This window comes from Cydia splendana, chromosome 16, assembly GCF_910591565.1.
Source record: "Cydia splendana chromosome 16, ilCydSple1.2, whole genome shotgun sequence".
Taxonomy (NCBI): Eukaryota; Metazoa; Arthropoda; class Insecta; order Lepidoptera; family Tortricidae; genus Cydia; species Cydia splendana.
In genome coordinates, this window is record NC_085975.1 from 19,229,435 (window position 1) to 19,254,100 (window position 24,666).

General features: G+C 37.8%; 1 protein-coding gene across 2 annotated transcripts in view; it reads left to right on the forward strand.

Moving 5' to 3' along the window:
* Positions 1 to 24,666, forward strand: part of LOC134798431 (protein prickle-like) — a 151,620-nt gene that overhangs the window by 121,506 nt on the left and 5,448 nt on the right. For both annotated transcript variants that reach the window (XM_063770867.1, XM_063770868.1), the window contains exon 4: positions 12,494 to 12,697. In XM_063770867.1, coding sequence (XP_063626937.1) covers positions 12,494 to 12,697 — 204 coding nt within the window. The remainder of the gene's footprint in view (positions 1 to 12,493; positions 12,698 to 24,666) is intronic.

Below are 24,666 nucleotides of genomic sequence, written 5' to 3' on the forward strand. Positions count from 1 at the left end.
CTGAAGTCCGCATGCTTCCAGTGTTCCATGGGTGGGACGTTTTTGATTTTATGCATATCATATATCTCGATTTTAATCAAATGTGATGCATAGGCCCCGTCGTCTTGTCCGGATGACAAGTTTGCAACACCGTCTGGTGAACTTTTGCTCACATTTGAAGACCGTTTCACAACTTTAGACTGCTTTTTAGGTCGTTCAAAGAAGCTATCGATATTGTTTCCTGAACGTTTCTTTGCGATGGCTTGTTTAACTTTGAGACCAAGCGTACCCTCTTCATCGCTTGATTCGTCTTTATTATCATCCGGGTAGTAATAGTTCTTGAAAGTATTTTCAGTGAACTGAAACAATATAAAACAATAATTTACACACTGTCTACAATCTTGATAATTAAAACACAAAGAACACAAGTGAAAACAAAACAAAGTAAGTTACGGTAATAAAAGACATACTTACATCCATTGTTGGGTCTTTCTATAAACACTTAAACACTTCACTGTTGAATTAACACTATATTTCTATATACTGCAGTAGATACAAGGAGCTCTGATACAGAGGACTGCCACGACAGTAATACTTACTCAAAGCCATTTCTCTTCGGCTTTTATACTGTGATAGTGAGCAGGATACAGTATCGTTCAAATCATGTCTCAACAGGTTCATCTAATACAGACGCTCTCTTTACTAAAACCGAAATTCAAAAGCATAATAGGAAACAATAAATCCATTGTCAGTATAAAATATAATAGATGTCTACCAATAAAGCAATTATGCTGTTATAACAATGAATACCAACACACAAGAAATGCCGACGTATTAGACTAAATCATGTTGAAACCAGTTGACGCGTCTCGTTATTTTTTTAAAATCATACAAAGTAACATGTCTCAACAAGTTCATCTAAACAGACGCTCCCTGTACTCAAACCCAAATTATATCCACATAATAATCCATTGTCAGCATAAAATATAATACACGTCTATCAATAAAGCAATTAAGCTGTTATAACAATGAAAACAAGTGCACAAGAAATGCCTCACACGCCTCGTTATTATTTTAATAATACAAAGAAACAAGTAGCTACGAGTTTACTTTCTATCGTGTTACAAAGAACATAAAAATGTATAGTAAATATATAGTATTAGATAATGAGACATACTTACATACTAAGTTTAAGAAGATAGAATAGTTTAAGAATAAAAAAAGGCTACATTAGGTTGAATTGCATTTATCGCAGACAAAAATAATGAGTTAGAAATAGGTAAAACTAAATAAAATAACACAATACAATATGCACAATATAGGTAAGTATGTATACGATATGTAGGATGCTTTAGTTTGGATAGGTAAGTTTAGGTATTTAGGTTAAAACATAACTTGAACGAAGACTAGGTGAAATCAGGTTAGTTTGAAATGAGAAGTTAGGTTGATTTTAGTTAGGTTTGGTCAAGTTAGGTTTGGTAAAAGAAGGTTTAGGTTAGTTTAGGCTACCGACGGATTACTTGTGTAAAATCTAATTAGGTTAGGTTAGGTTAGAACTGTATTCCTTATAAATCGAAATAGCTCCAAGAGGTTGTAAGATAATAAGATAATGCATGGCAAATAAGTACCTTTTGCAAATACCTATCGCTAATACCTATTGCAAATACCTATCGCTAATACCTATCACAAACACCTACAGTATAATACACACATAAAGAAGGCATGAATGAAGACGTCGGTGGGTGAAGGGTCCAGGTAGTATTCTCGGTAACACAATAACGCGCCCGAGTCGAGATCGAACAATAGAAAAGGGTCGATAAGCCTATTGTTACCGTGGTGAGCAAGGTGTATTGTTTAATTAGCGTATTTCGTAAGTACCTGAAGGAGGCGCCGGGCACTGCTGAGACCTAGCGCAATCAATTCAAATGGGGGGCTAATTGTTTTTTTTTTTTTTTTTTTTTTTTTTTTTTTTTTTTTTTTTTTTTTAGGTTCACCGGGGGCGGTGGATCGGCCCTGGGGTCAGGATCGGTGACCACTGAGAGGTGGGGCCAGAATCGGGGAATAGTTTCTACTTTTTGGCATCAGTTTACTTTATTTGGTAATATGTATACATTTTTTGGTAATCATAGTGGTTTATTTAGGTGAAAATATCGCATTAATTTGGTCTTCAAGATTTGGTGATCATTAATGATTTTTGGTGGTCATTCAATATATTTGGTATTTGAATACAATTTGAAGGGCAGTCGTAATTAAAACGGTGGTACTTTTGTATTTTTAGGCCTTATTTTTTTGGTGTTCTGTAAATTTTTTTGGTAAGCATGTTTTTTTTATTTAGGGTAAGTACCAAAGTATTTTTTGGTGGTCATTATATTTGTAGCCCATTATATCGCCTTGACTGGCCTTTGCTATCTGAATAATATCCTGCTAGGGGTATTTTTATGTACCTTTGTATGTATTCCTAGGCTCGGCTCCTAAGCTCTGTTAAGTTAAAGGTCTACCACTTAACTGAGGCGATTGGTAAGAAATTGTTCAGTTATGGTAAAAAATCTGCTACGACAAATTTTAATCAGTTTTCTGTTGTGAAAATCTGATAGATATTCAACAACCCGAAATTACGAGGAAGGAAATTCCTCTCTGCGATAGCACAGTGCATTGACCAATATCTGCATAGTTTCCAGGATGTTGAACACCCAATGACGAGCAATGCAGTGCTGACGCCATTAGCCTAACGTAATCCATACATTTCAAATCGTTACGACGTCGTCTCGTCCCATATAAACGCCACCCGGCGCAGACGCACCGATTTCACGCCGACCGTTCCCACACGGACCAACCCGTTCTACTCGGGGGTCCACTATCCCAAACACCACTGAACAACCTATCTATCAGTACCATGCACACACTTTTCATCTTTATCTTAGATACATAAAGCCTAGTATCCCATGCATGTTTCTTAGACTTGGGCCAGTTTTACAACATTTAAAGCATTGTTTTGTTGTACTCTACAGTTTTATTGAGATGTAGTTACTTGAATGTAAGGGCAGTTTGAATCTTGGCCCACCTTAGCTTAGAATGACGGTACATTAACAAAGAAGAAACGTGATTGATGGCATTGTCACTAAGAGTTCGAATTTTAACTTTGGAACTAGCCTTCAGAGTTTCAGGGTCATTATAATTATGATAGGTAATTTTTTTATCAAGTCTATTATACCCTTTAAGATATTTGAAAATTTGTCAGCCGTCAACAGCTGAAGTAGCTAAGCGGGTGAGGTCGTCAAAATAATCTTGACAACACTTTAATGTTAAGATAACAAGTGCGTATAAGATCTTTTAAAATTTTAATACCTCACCTTATGATTCCTACCCCTGATGCTACTGAACTGAACATGTGATTGTAACCAATGTTTAAAATGTATGGGGGAGAGTCAATCTCTTTAGAACCTAAACATCAGCCTGCACGATTTTATGTATTTTATTTTATAGTTCGTTGTATACTTACATACCTCATTTATTTTTTCTGCCTTTGTACATTTGATAGAGTTAAATTTAAACTGGAAGATTTTGATCCTCAGTCTTAAGAAGACTATATCAGCAGTCCGGTTTCTAAAATTTTAAGTTGGAACACAATTCTTCTCGGAATGAATTGTGTTCCAAGCTAAATAGGTCACGCGTCTGCCCACGCGCACAAACAGCGCATACAAACACAAGCTCGACTATTGGTTAACTCCACGGGTATGCCTTGGAAGAGTTGGAAGGTATGGTAGTTTCGTTAATCGATCTGTTTATCAATCACTTTTAAACTCAAATTATTAAACAAGAATTCTTGTAAATATTTTTTATATAGGTATCTGTCGTGGCCAGATCACAGATTATGACCAGCTCATTAAACTTTAGAATTGATCCCTTCATCATGGTTAGGTTTGAATTTTGCCAACCGATCATTTGATGAAATAATTGCCACGTCATGGAATGATCAATTCTATGATCTGGTAAATTAATACTATGTATTTACTGGTAAACTTAATGGGTTTGGCATGGAATCTCTGGGGTTGACCTTCATCAATCCTTTTATCAATAGCGTTTGAGCTTAAATCATTCTAGAATTCTCAATAAAATACCAATTAATGTTGTCTACAAGGTAACAAAACAGTACAAGATCACACGTAGAACTTAAATTTTGCAAAAATTCGATCAACTTTTTCCTTACTTTTTACATACCTACATATTTAGGTTTGACTCTATGGTTGACTGGTAGAGGATGACATTTGATATAAAGTCTGCCATTTGTACAATGTTATATGTTGTGCAATAAAACTTAAATAAATGAAAGTTGATTGTACAATTTATTGAAAAAATAATTGTAAAAAAAAATATCTACACGAAAAGTTTTTGCTCTTCATAAATCGGATTTTCCCTGAACGGTCTCGGAACTCGGTCTACTTTAGTGAATTATGCCTGTGGATAAGATTAAACATAGATGCGATTCCGAAGAACTATAATAATGGCGCTTATAAATATAATAAATTATAAATATTCAAATTAACATATTCTTGTAATGACGCCTTTCCCTTGTAGATCTCCTTTTTCTCCTGATAGATCTTCCTCCTTCTAGATACATCATCATCCTCTTATTACTTATTCCTATTATTTAGTCAGCATCTAAAATCTAAAATTAAATCTATAAGTGTCATCTTTCAAACTAAATGGAACATCTATTAAGCTTTTCCAATATTATTTCTATGAAATCTCACGTTGTTTTACTCCTGTCGAATATATTATTTCATTGAAACAGCAAATCCCTTGTCTAAATTATCTCCATCCAATATTCGATTCTGTGAACTTGGTTTCGCAGCAAAGCACCGGAAAGTACGTGCTTGCCGATCGAGCTATCGATCTTACACAACTATGTCATTACACCCACCGAATTCCATAGTAACACAGTTCAGACTCGATATACATTACTCCTTCTTTATTAAACCAGGAGGAAGTTAGCTAAGTGACTCAGCAATGGATGCATCTCTATTTTGGTTGCATTTAGTTCTGCCGCCAAAGCGTTAAATGACTGCCCAGGGGGCAGACGACAGGTAGAACCATGTTTTGACAGCCAGTATTTTGATTTTAGACTCTAAAGTCAAACTCATAGATGCTGTAGTTGATGCATTTGTAAGATTTATGGTTTTTAGAAGTATTCAGCTAGATTTTAAAGATTGTACTCTAAGATTAGGGTGTTAAAGGCGATATAGGTTGTATCTTGTGGGGTTATGAAGGTTTTTTGAAGAAAAAAGTGTCCGTTCGGGACAAGTGCGTGAGGTACGCTTTATTGAAGGTGGGAATGATCGGAGTTTGCTCTGTGAATGGCCGGGATATTGTACATAAATATTTAAGGAATTCGAACACGTCCCGGATATTTAATTGTGAGTTGATCGAGTTATGGAAGTTATTACAGCCAAAATTTAGAAAAGCCTTTTAAGAGCCGCAGTTTTTAGTTGTAAAAATGACTGTATTGAGAACAAACCTTTGTTCAAGAAAGAAGAAAAATGAAAAATCAGTCAAGTGCTTTATGTTTCGATTATGCGACTTATTAACCTCTAAAAAACAAGGAGTAAATATAATAAAATACATCAGTAAAAGGACACGCAACGCCGCTAAACAACGAAGCTACCAACCCAGCAATCAAAGTCATTAACCTAATCGGCCTACTCAACCAGCCTAGTTAGGAGTTAGTCAGCCGGTGGTCCCATCAGTCATCACGCACCCTCTAATCTCTGTGCCGAAATATTTGTCCAAAACCAAATCACTGTCAATTTATAGTATCACCAACTTACTTTTACAACCCAGAAAATACATCAACACCTTATAGCGTTTGCAATAAGTGTTATTTCGCTTTATGTTTTTGTTTTTTAAGAGCAATATCATTAATTGGGTGAGGACTGCGAAGTACAGTCGGCGCTCTTTGCGAAATAATGGCCAGGGCGGGTCATTGACGATCTGTTTGATTTGGTTGTACCGACTTGTGTTTTTTGACAAATTAGCAGCTGCGTTGGTTTTCGTGATTGAGATTTGATTGTTTTTTTAATTTGGCCGAGGTGTGGTCTGAATCCGTCGGGGAGATCTATCAGTGCTGTTCGTTTTTGTGTGGCTAACGATCGATCGCCAGTAAAGTATCTACATCTAACTATAATAGCCTCTATACAGTTCAATAGATTACTTTTTAATGTGATGAATAATTTATTCTTGTATCTTCCATTGTTTGGATTATAAACACTTTATTGTACATAAAATAGTTATTAAGTAATAACGTTTACATTATTAAAGACGTAGGTAAGTACATAGTTAATCACTGAGGGCACAAAGCAGTTTTAGTATTATTATTTTTACTTGCATTTACCAAACTTAAATTTAGATTCAACTCCTTCATGGCCCTTTTGAAGGTCTGATCTTTTTTGTTTAGATATCTAGCAAACTTCGGAAGTCTAACACCATTGAAAAAACTTGTCAGACTTTTTCTGTCAAATTATGCAACTCAAAGAGTTCCGCTACACCAGGTCCTTGATGTCCGACCTTGCCAGAATGAGATGACTCACGCCAAAAAAAAGGCTTTTGCATTCCCAGAGACTACGACAACCACCATTGACGTCACATCCTCTTCCGTTCCTCAACTATTCTTAACACGTTGTGTGCTCGTCTGTCTGCTGGTCTCTATCATAACTTGGCCTTTGTTTTTATTATACCTTTGCATAATCAGAGGTCAAAATTATACTGTTTTGAGGTAAAGTGGTGTTGTAAGTAGTTATCCAGCTGGGCACGTAGCAGTGAAAGTGTGTGCCTTATGACTAACGTTACATTAAAGTTACTGTTGGACTGTTAATGCACTTCCTTTGGTCGGTAAGGCGTCAAACTCCTCAGGCAACTCGGATACAATTTTAAATACAAATAATTTGGCAATACCAACGTAACTGTGACATTCTTCATTATATTAGAAAAAAAAATCCTCTGACTTCTAATCTACAATACACTCCTCCTTTGTCCTCAGTATGCCTCCGCAACCTTCGTGGTCCTTTAGTTTATCATAGATAATAGGATTAATAGGTACATAAGTCCTTGTATGAGGCCTATTCGCTGATACCAGGACTAATTGAGACTTTAATCATACAGCTTTTGAGAACTAAAAGGTTGGAACATGACTTTAAATGTACCGTCATGAAAGTTAGACTTCAAAATCCATTTATTTTATTATGTCCACGGGAAAGAAGCATAACTCATACTAAAAATATGTTTGACTGTATAGAAATAGGTTCATTGGACCTAATAATTACAATGCAAAATAACTTTAAGCCAGCTGCGTTAGTGTACCAAATTACCAATGTTCGATGTTCCATTCCAATACTGAAATAGTTATTTGTACAACAAGAGATCAAAGTTTGATATTTCTTCGAGTGCTTATATTGAGTCCCGTGCAAGCGAAAGATTCTATAATAGAATCTTGAGCGTAGTAAGGGATTCAAAAGCGCACGAGATGTAAATAACTTTGATCTCGTGTAGTACACAAAATTTTTCACCCTAAGCAGTGAGAACATACCTAGAGGGACAGAGATAATAGAACCCAAGTATATCGAACTTGTATTAGACCCCGCATGTTGAAATGACCATAAAGGTCACTTGAATGTCATTTTGCTTCACTCAGTGAGCAAAATCGCATTTTGCTCACTGAGTGACCCACAATCAGTGAACAAAATGCGATTTTGCTCACTGAGTGAGACAAAATGACTCAGTGAGCAAAATCGCATTTTTCTCACTGTTTTTAAGAAGCAAAGTACCCTTGTTCGAGCTGCTGAGGTGAAAAAGAAATATAAGAACCCACACACATCCAAGCACCCAAAAGCTGAGCGCCTACCGCGAAAAACGAAAATAGAAATTTCGATATCTGCCTCTCTATCGCTCTTGCATATTCGAAGTTCTCAATATCTCGGCTATCAGCCGGAAAACACAGCGTATGAAATCAAACATGTCTGAACTTGTTACTGATTTAATTATATTATAGTTACAAGTGCTCGATAAGATGACTAATACCTACATAATTTGGTTATATGACGTTGATAAAAACCCGATTGGGAGTTTCATAGTTTATCTGCGTCATATGAAAAACCATTTAATATGTCGCCATTTTGAAATAACTTCTACTTTTCCTTCTCGTCCGTATAATTTTAATAATGAAAAGGATAAGGCGACAAAAGTATGAAGTCATGGGAACAGGAGTTTGTATTACTAGTTAAGATGTAGAGAAAGAATATAAGTTGAATAAGGCCTTTTCTTCGACGCACAATGAGGTGCATAGTTTAACGCCTCTGGTGCAAGTCATAAGCTGATCAAGTGATCACTTCACAAGAAATTTCGTAAAGTAACACGTTCAAGAAAACACAAAAGGTCTAATTTCCGGATAGTGCATGTAAGTCAGTGCCGATTTTGACCATCGATCGAAACACAGAATATTTAGTCAAAAAAGGTACTTAAGTAGGTACCTATATGTCAATTAAGGACCGATATTTGTGTCTACATTTATAGCAACTGAAGTGGGGAATCATAAATATTTTCGAAAATCTCTCCAGGATTAGGTAGGTAAGGTGCTTTTGGCTCGCTTCTGGCCCGGATTTTGGAACCAAGCTTGGTTGCAAGTTTCTCGATTGTATCTCTATCATATCACAATCTGCTACTCCCAAATGTTGCTGTTGATTTAAGGTTTAACCACTATTTTTAAAAGTAGCTACATAGTTAGGAGGCAACAGCTTATGGCTTGCGCGGGCGCATGTCTGAGTCACCGCCAGACGGGCGGCTATGTGGAAGTAGCTATATCCGCGCTACGGGCTGCGTTGTCCTCGTCCTCGCCCAGCACTGTGCGATGACGATGTCAGATCTGATTGTTATGACATATCTAAATCTAAATAAACAATTCAGCTATATCAGACCTCTTAATTTTGATAAATAATAGTATGAATGCAATTACTGACTTTTTAATACTTAAATATATTATTAGTGTCATGAGGCAAAGTAAGTAAGTAAGTAAGTAAATACACTTTATTGCACCACAAAGAAAAAATACAATAACAGATTTACAGTGTAAATAAAGGTAGCAACAGGCGGCCTTAGCACTAAAATCTACACACACAGACAGACAAAAAATGTATTTCCTGTAAGTACGTACCCGAAAGCTAAGGATCCTAACATGAGAAGAAGGAGCTAAGGATCTGGTTGTGATTTTATATCTTCCAAAACGAGTTTTGGCACTATCAAAATGGTCTTAGGCATTTGTAAATATCACCAATTTTCTCAACTTTAAATCTCTATATATGTAGAGTACATTAGACGTTACATTTAACTATTTCATTTCGGCAAACACCCAAATAACTGATTCGTGCATGCATCTTTGGGCTCATTTTTTGCGATTCGCGTTTCTGAGGTACTCGGGAACCGACACCCAGGCACGTATCTACCTTCCACGAAGGTTCCACTACTACTATCCGTTACATACGACTTTGAACTTTGAGATGAGTATTATAGAGTTGTTGGTTTTTACGCGGTCTGGTTTTGAAGTTTATCAGGCCCACCTGCACTGATATGTGTATTCACAATTCAATGCTATGATTTTGGTTGCCTTTTATGTACAAAATTAAATAAAGATCACCAACTTAAGTATCAAGGACGAGTGCCAAATACAGTTTGGAATGGTTCCAACACGGATGTACGTTGGAGATCATAAATATGTATACATTGAGTAGAGCATTAAATTTGACCAATGCATACGAGTAGGTAGACGATATTTTTTCAGTGATAGATAAATCACGAGATCTATCTATTCTCATATTAGGAGAAAAAATTTCCCATGATTTTTATTTCCGTTCCGTTACCACTTTTCATAGACTTAGGTATTTGTATCACGATAACGGAATGGATAGATCAAATGGAAATTTTTGCGCACTTTTTCTCCTATTAGGCTCGGCCTAGGAGCTCGTGATTCTGAATAGAAGTAAGTAATGAAAATTTCTAAATTTTAATAACAAAACTTCCGTGAGACACAGACATATTAAATATATTAAAAACGGGTCACTCACGTATTTTAAGTCGAAAAACACTCGACATGTTTCACTCCGTACCGAGGAGTGTCATCAGGAGCTTGCGTTTACGGTGACGGACCGGCGCGTTTTTCGACTTAAAATACGCGAGTGACCCGTTTTTAATATATTTAATTTCTAAATTAACCAAAAATAGTGTAGCTAATACAACTTTAAATAAAATGACCATTTGAATGTAGGTATCATTGAGATATCCATTGGTACCACCACTTGCGACAAACTATGATGCGTGATTCAACGCTGAATAGATCCTAATCCAAACATCGCTGGAATCCCAAACACCGAGGTCATCGTCACCGTCAGCTGATCGTTACATCACTATATCAACTATGTCATAGTGTCAACAAGATTATGTCAGTCATCGGGAGTGGCATCTGAACTACGAATCGATCTCAATTTGAAGTCAATCGCAGCGCATCTTGCTTCCAAATCTATTTTTTTTTGTCAAACAAGTTTAACAGCATAACAGTAAAAATACCAAATCACTGCTAACTTACACAGAAAATTAAAAGAAAAAGAAAACAATATGTATACAATTCATCACAAATTACAATACCTATTGACATCTAAACATAAATAATTAGCACATTTTAAACTGTAGAAGGACGTGCATCTACATGTACGTAACTATACAATAAAACAGATAGAAGTATTTTAATTAAGCTATGTATGTATTAACAGACAACGTAGTTGAAATTAGGATCTTGAAATTAGAAACATAACGTTACTATATATGTACATAAGTACCTAGTTTTTTCAGATCGAATGCGATTCCTTGAGTTGCTACCGAGGTTAGTCCCCAAAGTAAAGAGTTCAAGACCAAAAAAGCTTACTAGGCATATGAAGAAAATTACAAAATTAGAATTAGAACGAGCTAGGACATTTATATTTCCACAGAAAAAACACATCATTCTTATTGACAGAACTGAGAATGTTCAACCAAGCACAATTCGGCATAAGTTAAATATGAATGAAGCATATTATCATCAAATATTAGTGTATCAGTATGTGCTCCGTAACATTGTATCAATGACACTTGCTGTCGGAATGACAATTAGTATTGACACTTCGATGTTTGCAATCTTGTCTGGAACTGTCCACAGCTCGACAAAAACGCACTTTCGATTTCAAAAACGTTGCAAGTTTGTGCAATGAATAGATAATAGATTTCGTTTAGTTTTTTGTTTACTCACTTTGGAGTTACAGCCGCATTTGTAGTAAAATTAGCATCCGGCATCTTCAGCATTCGTGGCTGACGCCAATAGACCACCTGCCACCAGGTCACAAAGACGCCTATCCCAATTTATTGAGTACCTATAATTATTAAATTTATCCTCGTAAGACCCAGGACAATTATTGTGCTTTTGAATTTAGAACTTCCTTTAATTCTATAAAAATTAAAAACTAGAATTTCATCTGCACTTGTACAAATACGTGCATGGGGACTTCCGAGGCTAGGCACTTTTAACCAAACTCTAAGTTAAATAAAAAGGCGCTAGTCATCAGTTCACACGCTGATTAAATCCTTATGCCAATTAAGTGAAGTAAAAGTGCACCAGCCGAACATGAAAACAAATGACGTCGTTAACGGCGCGTCTTGTACCGCATTACGCAAAAAAGGCAATCTTAATCGAGATCAAAAACATATATATTTGAAGCACATTCTACCTGCATATGAAATCTAAGTTAGGTGCTGCTACTCGTAAGTAAGATCTGGGGGAAAAATACGATCTTTTTGTGGCTAATCTCCCCAAAAGATACTTCTCCACCAACGAAGTTATGTAAAACTTACAAACACAGACTTACTGTAAACAGATGTAGTGCAAAATTGTTTTCCTTCGTATTTCACGGAAACGTTCGTATTTGTCATGCCACTTCAGTCAACCTCAGTACTTTTTGTACCGAGACTGACTGAAATAGCAAGACACATTCGTGCGTTCCGTGAAAATACGAAGGAAAATAATTATCCACTACATCTGTAGCTCATTAGCTGTAATGGAAAGGTAGTCTTATAAGTTATAAGACTGTTTGGGAATGTTTTACACTAGCCAAATAACAGGTAAAAAACTGTAAAAAACGATACTAATTTAACATTTCTAAGCACATTTGGACCTTACTACCTACGTTTAATTCATAGTTTGGTAATTATTTTACAATAAACAAAGTTATAAATACACGAAATCATTCCCGCACCGAAAACCCCGATGTATGCTTATAACTGTCGAAGTCTCAACATTGTATGTCAATTGTTAAATACATACAATTAGAAACGTGGATCATAGCAAGCGGGCGCAGGTAATTGTCGCACACCGAACCACAACACTGACAAAAAAATTTCATATCACAATTTATTCTCGACTAACCTTTACCATATCTTTTGTCCACAGTGTGAGGAGGGCATGTCCGCGGGCGACATGTGCGTGTCCGCCGCCCGCGCCGGCCCCGCCGCCCGCTGGCACCCCGCCTGCTTCGTCTGCTCCTCATGCCAGGAGTTGCTTGTCGACCTCGTGTACTTCTGGAAGGACGGGCGGCTGTACTGCGGCCGCCATCACGCTGAGACGCTCAAGCCCCGCTGTTCCGCGTGTGACGAGGTAAGACCGCCTGCTTCGTCTGCTCCTCATGCCAGGAGTTGCTCGTCGACCTGGTGTACTTCTGGAAGGACGGGCGGCTGTACTGCGGCCGCCATCAGGCTGAGACGCTCGCTCAAGCCGCGCTGCTCGGCGTGTGACGAGGTAACACCGCCTGCTTTGTATGCTCCTCCTGACATTAGTTGCTCGTTGTCCTCGTGTACTTCTGGAAGGACGGGCGGCTGTACTGCGGCCGCCATCACCCTGAGACGGTCAAGACCCGCTGCTCGGCGTGTGACGAGGTAAGACCGCCTGCCTTGTATGCTCCTCCTGGCATTAGTTGCTCGTTGACTTGGTGTAAGTACTTCTGGAAGGACGGGCGGCTGTACTGCGGCCGCCATCACGCTGAGATGCTCAAGCACCGCTGCTCTACGTGTGACGAGGTACGAATGCTTCATGCCGGTCTGGAGCTGTTCGATCTGGTGTACTTACTTCTGGAAGGACAGATAGACTGACACAATTTTGCAGTTATTCACGACGATATGCCTTCTTTACTTTCTTGAGAAGCGAGAATTGAGTATCTGTCAAGCAATCAATATTAATTTACTTTACCAACATATACAGATATAGATTAAAGTGTACAGTAGGTATGCACGCAGTATGAAGCATTGTTAGATATAGACCTAACAAAAATATATCAAACTTAACATCTAAAAACTATTAAGCACACAGACCACCATTAAGTACATAGTGGGCACATTATAACCCTCACTCAACCCTCTACTTCCTGAAGAGTCTCTTTTAACCCTCCCGATGCTATCGCCGGATATTGGAGGATCGTTATCGTGCGCGTGCGCCGAGGGCCCGGGCGGCATTATAACTTTATAAATTAGTTTTTGATTTGATATTTTTGACGGCCTATTAGGAGGTCCCGGGTTCAAATCCTGGCAAAGCCATTTATTTTTGGTTTTAATTACAAATATTTGTTCCTAAGCTATGGACGTTTTCTATAGTATACTTACAACAACATCATCCGTAGATCTAAACATATTTACAAACTTTTACATTCAAAATTGTCATATTTAATTGGATTTAACGTAGTAAGTCCGACCGAGATGCATTGTGAATAAACACAAGTCAACATCAAATCAAGAGAAAGGTTTTCGAAGCTGAAATGCCGTTCCAGTTTGCGGTAATTTCATGCTGAAGTTCATTTCGCGTTCTTGCGGTGCCATTGAATTGAATCGATCAATGTACCAAGAATACTTCCGTCAGTCAGTTATCGTTTGGTTTTTGAGTAATTTGTCAAGTTCATAATGTATTTAATTACCCTAATGAAATAAAGGACAAAACACAAGTCGCACGAGCAATTTGGTTATTAATAGTAACCCTCACACTAGCCAAACAAAAAAGTTTTAGAATATAACTTTTACCTTTATTCATGTAGGCCTAGCAACAAGCACTTATGAATGGTAAATTACATATATACTTTTACCTTATATGATAATGAAACTCCGACGCATAAATTATACACTGTCTTGTTCTGGAATTCGCATGTCTTGACATTATTCACCGCCCCTGTAATACCTCGTCACGCTCTTTTAACCCCCAAACACCTTTACCCCAAATTTGCCAACATTAAGTACTTGGGGCTGCCAAAATCGACCGTTTACCAGTTGGCCAATAAATCAGTCTTATCGAGCCGCCTGTTCAACTAACAAGGTTGACTGTGACCACTGATGGGGCTTATATCTTTGAAATAAGGTTGAGAAGCGGTTAATTCATTGATTCAACGATAGTACAAACAGCAACACTTTTAACTGATTACTGATGGGTCTTATGTCTTTGGAATAAAGTATATAAATTGTCAGTTTACAATGTGGACGATGTAAGGGCAACGAAGAGGAACGGTATTCCTGAAATGACCCCTAACTATAGGAACATGCTAATTTAAAGACCGTATGGTCGAAAAGGATTAAGAAAGTGCTTACCCTACTACAAATGTAGTACCAATAGTAAAAAAGGCTTTTAAAAAATGTTGGCGACGTTTTCAAAACAAATGGTATTCGATGCAACTGATAACCAAGCTTCTTGTTCCGTATTTATTACGGGTAGTATTTCAGCAAAGCCATTTAGAAAAGTTGTGATTTAAGCAGCCTATGTGGCAAAATCGATTGATGGTCGATAAGTCATTCGAGCGTTGAAACTTTTTATATTTTTTTACTGTCGTTTATCTGTGGTCAAAGAACTACACGTAAAATTTCTAAGCCTTCTAAGGTGACTTATTTGCAAAGCCGCAATTGTACCTCCAAAAAGTCGCATCCGTTCGCGAGCCATTGTTTGCCGATTTCTGGTCTAGGGGTTAATCAAAAAGTAAAACATATTTATTAGAATTTTGATGATGAATAATAATGAATGCTGAATAACAACCAAATATTTCCAAACCTCCATATTCGATCGCAGTGGACGGAACACATCAATCATTCAAATCCTACAATCGTTTCGCGTGGAGCATGAAGGGCTAATTTCTTCCAACAAAAAAGTCGTAACCGCCACGATTTCTCCAATATCTTACGATCTTTAGCACATGAAGGGTTTTCTGGGTCGAGGGTCGGAGTTCGATTCCATTAGCTTGGAAAAGTACTCAGAGTGCTTGAGAAAATACTTAGAAGAAACACAAATATTAGTCTCTGATGGATAGAATCTGATACTGAAGATCGCTACAGTAAACAAATGAAGATAGAAAGACGTACCTATGCAAAGTCTAGAGTACTCTAGTGCGTTATTGCTTATTATTGGCTGTATTATTTTACCTTTCTACCACAAAACAATATATATGTTTGTATGTGAATACTTTATTGTACATAAAACAGATTAAGAACAATAAAAACAAAATATGTACAATGTTCATTGGCGAACTTATCCCTATGTGTATTTCGTTGTCAATATATTTACCTATATATATGTAATTCCATCGATTTTTTTAAATTTCTGGATAGACCTCTACGCGAACGATGCCTTAGGAGGTGGCTAATCATAAAACATCACGTTTGATCGATATGGTGATCAAGATAAAATTAGAGATCTCGATAAAAAGGTCATTCAACTCTAATCTATTGGCCGTGAAGATACCATCTATAATTAATAATTATCCTACGTGATCTGCATGTACACCCAAGAGCTATCGAAAGGGTTCATTTTGGCAGGAAATTTTCATACAGAATAACCCATTTTTAGTGATCGATAGTGCAGATGTAATGATATGTGCAAGCAGCACGTTCGCGAAAACATAGGCTTTGCCGGCAGGTGTGAATACTGTAACAATAAGTTGTTAATAAGTTGCGGTTTGTTATTTAATGAAGGCAAGCTGGAGGTCTGCAGATGGAAAGTACCTCGTATGTACGACTACTTAGTACGTGCTACCCAGAAATCTTTAAAAAATCCATTAAATGACCTGCAGGCATATTAAGGATGACTTTATCCACGCGATATAAATAAGTATCATGCGATTGAAAGAGGCAGACATTGTCATTGTCATGCTGTCACGTTGACAAACACGACCATCTTGTGTATACATGTCCGTACGGAATTTAACTATGTTTTGACGTTTACACGAAATAAATTCTTATTTTTTTATATACCTACTTAAGTAAGTAAGTAAGTGGGTAAGTAAATATCCTTTATTGCATCAAATGTTAAAAAAATACAAAAAGCGAAATACAAGCTTAAGACTAGGTAACAACAGGCGGTCTTATCGCTGAAAAGCGATACTACTTAGTTTACGATTACCTACTTATTAGTCTGAGTAAAATACAAAGTAGGTACCTACTTTAAATTTTTCGAAAAAAATTGGAACAATTTTTCTAAAAAAGTCCTCATAACCAAAATTGCTAATAGTTAGGTACTTGTTATGTTTTCTGAAATATTTTTCTCGCTGCACCCACATTCGAGATTTTCTGTTTTGCCCTATGGTTGACTTGGTAGAAAATGCCGTAAGACAGCCCGCCATCCGTCATTCGTACAATACATAAATATTAAATAAAACAAGTGCGAATCGGACTCGCGCACGAAGGGTTCCGTACCATAATGCAAAAAACGGCAAGTACTGACCCCGCCCGACGTTGCTTAACTTCGGTCAAAAATCACGTTTGTTGTATGGGAGCCCCACTTAAATCTTTATTTTAGTATGTGTTGTTATGTTATAGCGGCAACAGAAATACATCATCTGTGAAATTTTCAATTGTCTAGCTATCACGGTTCGTGAGATACAGCCTGGTGACAGACGGACGGACGGACGGACGGGCGGACGGACGGACTCTTAGTAATAGGGTCCCGTTTTACCCTTTGGGTACGGAACCCTAAAAATAACCAAAGAATTCTTAAATCACAAACTAAAACACACAAAAGTCAACTACACTGCACGTACATTAAATTCCAAGCTACCCAAACTCCTTACGCATTTCTTAATAGGTAATTACGTTAAATAATTCGGCGTTAACAATCATTAGCTCAATTATGAGCGAGCCAGGAAAATGGGCACTTAATTGGTAAAAATACGAGCGTCCAAATAATGGGGTGAATGACCCCGTTGGCCGATAACGGCCACGACATTTCCACTTTTCATGACCTTACGGGTATAGGTGGAGGCATGTTAGGAAAATGCTGGTTTGCGAAATGATTTTAAGGCGGGGGCTTAAGGCCCCATTGGGTGCAGGTTCTTCTCTCACTCTTACTGAGCGTAAGCGTGAGCGAGATGGCTGTGGATGCCCCCTGAATCCGATATTCGAGTTTTATTTAGACCATAGTTATAAGCTTTTGGACTCTAGCAGGGTGGTTTAACGGTACTTGGCAAATTAAGTCATGTAAGTAACTTTAGTAACGAGTTCATGATAAGGCTTCCAATACCGGGATCCCGGGATCCCGAAATACCGGGATCCCGTCTGTAAAAACGCATTTTTCAATACCGGTATTTTTTAATGCAATACCGGGATCCCGGTATTTTCAAAAACAAGGAAAATGTGCCGATTATACCGTTTAAAATCCATTAAAATGAGTAACTTCGGCTGTATCAAGAATATTACTTGCCCATTTAATTAAACAAGATCTTTTAATTCAAACAAGATCGGTGCATATGCATAGATAAATATTTGGTAATGAATTCTGATGTTCAGGATATGATATTAATATAGTTAGTTCTTAAAATTATATCAAAGAGTGGCAACAAATGAGCAAGGAATTGTAGTATGGCAAACGAATTTTTGGTGGCAAATTTAAATATAGTTGGCTGGTTTATTAGGTTGACCTAAAAATGTAACCGGTAAAAGTGGTGAAGTTAACAAGGCGGATAAAATTATTTCCAACCTGGAGGGTGAAATGATAATAGGGAGTATTACTGCAATGTTCTGCCGCCAGAATGCAGCACTAATTTGTTTAGTAAACCATACAGTAACTTATACATACTACGCCTTAACCAGTGTTTTGACAAGTTTCACTATGACAATCATGCATCAAGGCGGTTTGTTTACAGGTGGCTTACCGCGAAACGCGAAAATCGTAATTTCGTTATCTGTTTCTCTATCGATCGAATAAGCAAGAGTGATAGAGAGGTAGAAAGGAACTTTCGATTGCCGTGTTTCACGGTAGGCTTTGTGATTGAGTTAGTGACGCCCTCTATGCAGAGTTTTGCGTAATATTCCCTATTACTGCAGATGGCGATTATTGTTTAATATCCTAAGCTAAGGACATACATATCTGGTGTTACAGTGAGCCATTTTTTAATAAAACTCAAAAATTGTAAGCGATTCATAGTCAATACCGGGATCCCGGGATCCCGGTATTGATGAAGACAGTTTCGGTATTAATACCGGTATTGAAAGAAGTCCGGTATTTGGAAGCCCTAGTTCATGACGTGCCAAAAGACATATAAATTGGAGAAATTACCCGGCAGTGTAAAGAAACACGTTACATTTATCAATGTAGACCCAGACGATTGCATGTGAAGCGGCCATTTTTACGAACCCTGCAAATTCTTGTCTAATTGATACAGGGGAGAGTTCCGTCCTAACGCGCAAAACAGCCGTATCACGCAGTGGAAAACCAGATTGAATTTGGAGTATATTGCGTGAGAATAAGGTAGATAATTGAATAAGATTCCGAATGGCTGTTACGTTTTTTTTGTTTGGTCGAGAAGAGTTTATGATAGGGTTAAACAACCATTTAATTACCTGATCAATGCATAATTACTAACGTCATAATTTTGGAAGTAAAAACTTTGTGCCAAAAAATTGTGAAATAAACTTGGCGCCATTGTAATACTTAAGTGATATCTTGAATCGGGGTTTAATTTATAAATTTTTTTTTTACAAGGCTGTTATGTAGCAGCAAAGAGAAATAAACAAAAGATCTAAAACTACAAAACGCTGTAGCTCACAGATCTACATAAAGATTAACAACATAAATACCACCTACCTACAGTTTAATAGCAAAGGTGAAGAAGTAAATTTGACCGTAGGCCTTGCTTCACTGCGGGTGCAAGCCTGCCAAGTTTCAGACTGCAGCGCACTTGACCTTTTAATGGATAGTAAAATTGTAAACCGAGAAAATCCAATGAAATAATATTAGAATGGGTTGAGTATTGCAGTCGTACAATTATATTCTTTAGATGTTGTAGAGAATAACGATTTTTAGAGGAAAGAACGGTACGCCATCCCACCCATCCATCGCCATCGCTTCCATCCATCCATCTTAAAGGCCGGCAAGTCCGGCAACGCTTTTGGATGCGCGTGTAGGCGCGTGTAGACCAAATGTAGCGAAATATAACGCTAGTCTGTAACCGCCCTTACTTTATTCGACGATATCGATATGCGTGTAATTGTTAGTGTCCCACCAAAGGTTCGGTTTCGGTTTCGGCCAGTTTCGGCCAAAATATCATGTTTCGGCTGTAGTTTCGGTTTCGGCCAAAAAACGGCCGAACCTTTCGGCCGGGCCGAAACTTACGAAATGTTACGAAATTCAGTACAGGGAAATAGGTTTGCGTTTTTAATTTCAATCTTCAGGCGTTGGCCGAGTATCAGCTCGGCCCTCGGGCCTCGACTCGTCGAACGATGTCTTTTTCGCTCTTATTCACTCACTTATTCAGTCATTTTCCTATCTACCTCTAATGGCAAATTTTAAGCGAGGCTAAAGGCTACGCTCAATAGTGTCGCAATGTTGATTTTCTCAATAGTTAATATTTTGCGAGGCTGAACAGCTAAATATTGATTAAAACGTAGAAAACACCTCAGTACAGTTTTTCATACGAATGCTAGACCTTAGCCTCACTGTTTACCTCAATTTACTGTTTACCTTAATTTAGGTTTGTGTTCCACATGTCCTCTACTTCAGCTTAGCCTTTGGCCTCGCTGCGCCATGCTCGGCCTGCGGTCTCGCTTTTTAATACAATGGACATTGGTTGGAGTCTGTGCTCAACTACTTATCCTGAAGCCTGAAGCACGGCTTTGACTTCGCATGAAAGTTCGCCTCACTGGGACACTTCGGACTTCGAAATTTAAAAATTCAAAAATCGGCCCCCAGGTGAGGATTGGTACCCGGCCTTGCTATATTGTCAACAAAAAATTTCGCGCTAGCTGCGCTCGCGTTTTTGGTTGGTTTTTTGGTTGACCCTGTATCTACACGTTAGCTTGACTGGTGAATGAATAGAGTTAGAGTAAGAAAATTCTGCAATGATTTTGATAGCATACGCAGTGCAACTAGTGCAAATGTTATTAATACGTCATAATTTCATAGAAGTTTTGACGAATAATACTTGCACTGCGTGTGGTATCAAAATCGTAAAGAATTATCTTGGTCTAACTCTAGTAATTTTCTTAAAAAACTGCTTAAGTAACATCTATTTCAAGGACATTGGGTGTTGACAGCCCCATAATATGTGTGTAAAAACCGGTATTATGAAATTTTTCAGCGATGTTAACAAGTCTACAAAAGCTTCGGTTTCGGTTTCGGCCGAAACTAGAGCCAAAGCCGAACATTCGGTTTCGGTTTCGGCAAAAAAACATATTTCGGTCGGACACTAGTAATTGTGTACATATATTCGGCGGTATCGATATGCGTGTAATTGTGTATATTCGGCGGTATCGATTGAGTCGATAGTCGGTAAATCAGCGTCGCGTGTCGCGCCGCCATCAGTCTCGTCTCGTGGGCCTCCTGACACACGCAGGGCTGGCACAGCTTAATGTAACGTTGGCCGATATATCACCACAATCATGAAACGACATACTTGAATGTATATTGGGCTTTTAAAATACTTAAAAAATTTGGAATACATACAGGGTGCAATGGTTAAGTGTAGCCAGGCGATAATTCCGTAAATATAACAGATATCAGAAAACTTCAAATTGATATCAAAAGTGCGTTACCCATTACCCAATGAGTAAAATTACATTAATAACTTTTTTTAAATAAAAGCAGAAATATATCAAACATTAACTTCAAACCCTCCCATACCTACATTTAGTACGACGACTCACCCCTCAAAGAACGTCGGTGTCGTAACTGTCGTAAGAGATGAAACTGCTTGAGATTCATTATTTGCGATAATAAACTGTAATAAAATACCGTTTATGGAATAATAAATGTAACATTTATTTTTTAAGGGAGTAAATTTTTTGTTACAGTAGTTGCTCGAAGTGACGCCTTTCTTGTGCGATACATTGGCGGGCCCTCTTAAATGTTTCTAAATGAACTTTTCTTAAAATTTGCGGTGTAATTAAAAAATAAATGGTACATTTATTATTTCATAAACGGTAGTTTTATTATTTTATTCCAGTTTATTATCGCAAACAATGAATCTCAAGCCAAACGTAGACTGGATCGGGGGGGGTGGGGTTTTATCTCTTACGACACCGACGTTCTTTGAGGGGTGAGTCGCCGTACTAAATGTATGGGGGGGTTTGAAGTTAATGTTTGGGATATTTCTGCTTTTATTTAAAAAAAGTTATTTATGTAATTGTACTCATTGGGTAACGCACTTTCGATATCAATTTGAAGTTTTCTGATATCTGTTATATTTACGGAATTATCGCCTGGCTACACTTCACGATTACACCCTTATAGTGCCTTTCTATACCGTCTTCTCATCGTCATATTTTTTCGTATACATCGTGTACCTAGGTATCGGCAGCGACTAGCGAATATTGAATTATACAATGTATTAATGTGTATATACACATTTATTAGAATATTTGTTCAAATGATTGATATTTAGCTCTTTTATTTCATCTAGCTATCCGAAACGCAGTCACGTGAACTAGCCAAATACGATACTTAGTGTCAAAAGTATCTTACAGTTAAATAATTCCATAAAAATCTTAATTTTCTTTAACACCCGATCGTCTTGATTGTATTACGAGTACTTGTGTAACTTGTGATTAATGTGAAAACTGTCTTTTGGCAACCCTACCGACAAGTGCACGAGGGTGAACGCTACTAAAACGCACTGCCAGCCCACTTCAGCCCCTATTCCCTCAGCCATAAGGCCACTAGTGCTGGACTGCATCCGTTACCTTAACATTTCACTTTTGGCAACGACGGCGGTTCGGTACTTTGTAAAACAATTTGGCTTGATATTGGAAAAGTCGATGTCTTTATTATTCGTTTGTGGTCTTGTTCTTGTTTTACTGCACTACGACAAGAATACGATTATAAATGCAACTTGGAAGTTGTTTTGCCTGTAAATTTGTCTTTGAAATTTAATACTAGTCCACCATGCCGGATATTGCAAGTAAAAGCTTACTTATGTAGGTAGGGACGTGTGTTATACAATAATTGCTATAAACGGCCATTTAGTGCAAAATATATTTGGACATAAATAGGTATGACTGATTTAAGCTTCAAATACTTAGTAAAAGCACGTGTAAACCCTTTATCGGTATACTTACATATATTTATTGAAACATTAAGCAAATAAAAATAAATATAAACCTTTATTGTGCATAGTGCAATCGGATATATAAAACGAAGTTTCATTTTGCGAGCCATATACGTGCTGTGCTCATTAGAGAAAACTGTACTAAGGTACCGTAGTCGGAGACATGGAAGACTGTATCTATACTCGTACCAAGCACTAAGGTACTTTTAATTAAGTACCTATGTAATTGCAGTGTTTCAATATCTTCCGTCTTGGCTATGTCCGCGACATTCCTTATCTAAGCATAACGTTTTTCCTAACACTGCCAACAATAGGCACGTTTATGTTATCTAAGATGATATAAAATGAACTTTTCCGTTATTTCAACAAATGAAATGAATCAGAAATTCCCGCGGTCCTGCGTGTCGTGTGTCGTGTCGTGTGTGTCGAGTTATGTAAACGACAGTAGCTCCTTGCAATTGTATAATTAGTTAAGTGATGTAATGGCCAAGGTTGCCCTATCATAAAGATAGGTCCATCGTAGATGCAAAGTTTTGCAAGAAGGCGTAAATGGGAGTTTTCAGAAAATAGTGTACCTACCCAATTAGCTTGAATTGTTAATAAAAGTTAATCACTGTCTGTTTTGTGGCGATAATTAAGCGTTAAATTTTATTAAAAGCATCGTTTTGGTGTTCATTTCATAAACTTTAAGCGATATTACAATGTAAATAAAGGCAAAAAGTTGATTCCCATAAAGATTTCGTGGGTAATTTTCGACACAAAACTTATTTAACTACTCGCCCTAATAGGCTACACCATTTTCTGAAAACTCCCAAATATGTGCAGTGGCAATGTTTGACATTGCTCCAATAGTTGCAAGCTCCTATACCTACTAATCGTACCACGGATTGACATTGCTCCAATAGTTGCAAGCTCCTATACCTACTAATCGTACCACGGATTGACATTGCTTCAATAGTTGCAAGCTCCTATACCTACTAATCGTACCACGGATTGACATTGCTCCAATAGTTGCAAGCTCCTATACCTACTAATCGTACCACGGATTGGCATTGCTCCAATAGTTGCAAGCTCCTATACCTACTAATCGTACCACGGATTGACATTACTCCAATAGTTGCAAGCTCCTATACCTACTAATCGTACCACGGATTGACATTGCTTCAATAGTTGCAAGCTCCTATACCTACTAATCGTACCACGGATTGACATTGCTCCAATAGTTGCAAGCTCCTATACCTACTAATCGTACCACGGATTGACATTGCTCCAATAGTTGCAAGCTCCTATACCTACTAATCGTACCACGGATTGACATTGCTTCAATAGTTGCAAGCTCCTATACCTACTAATCGTACCACGGATTGACATTGCTCCAATAGTTGCAAGCTCCTATACCTACTAATCGTACCACGGATTGACATTGCTCCAATAGTTGCAAGCTCCTATACCTACTAATCGTACCACGGATTGACATTGCTCCAATAGTTGCAAGCTCCTATACCTACTAATCGTACCACGGATTGACATTGCTTCAATAGTTGCAAGCTCCTATACCTACTAATCGTACCACGGATTGACATTGCTCCAATAGGTGCAAGCTCCTATACCTACTAATCGTACCACGGATTGACATTGCTCCAATAGGTGCAAGCTCCTATACCTACTAATCGTACCACGGATTGACATTACTCCAATAGTTGCAAGCTCCTATACCTACTAATCGTACCACGGATTGACATTGCTCCAATAGTTGCAAGCTCCTATACCTACTAATCGTACCACGGATTGACATTGCTCCAATAGTTGCAAGCTCCTATACCTACTAATCGTACCACGGATTGACATTGCTTCAATAGTTGCAAGCTCCTATACCTACTAATCGTACCACGGATTGACATTGCTCCAATAGTTGCAAGCTCCTATACCTACTAATCGTACCACGGATTGACATTACTCCAATAGTTGCAAGCTCCTATACCTACTAATCGTACCACGGATTGACATTGCTCCAATAGGTGCAAGCTCCTATACCTACTAATCGTACCACGGATTGACATTGCTCCAA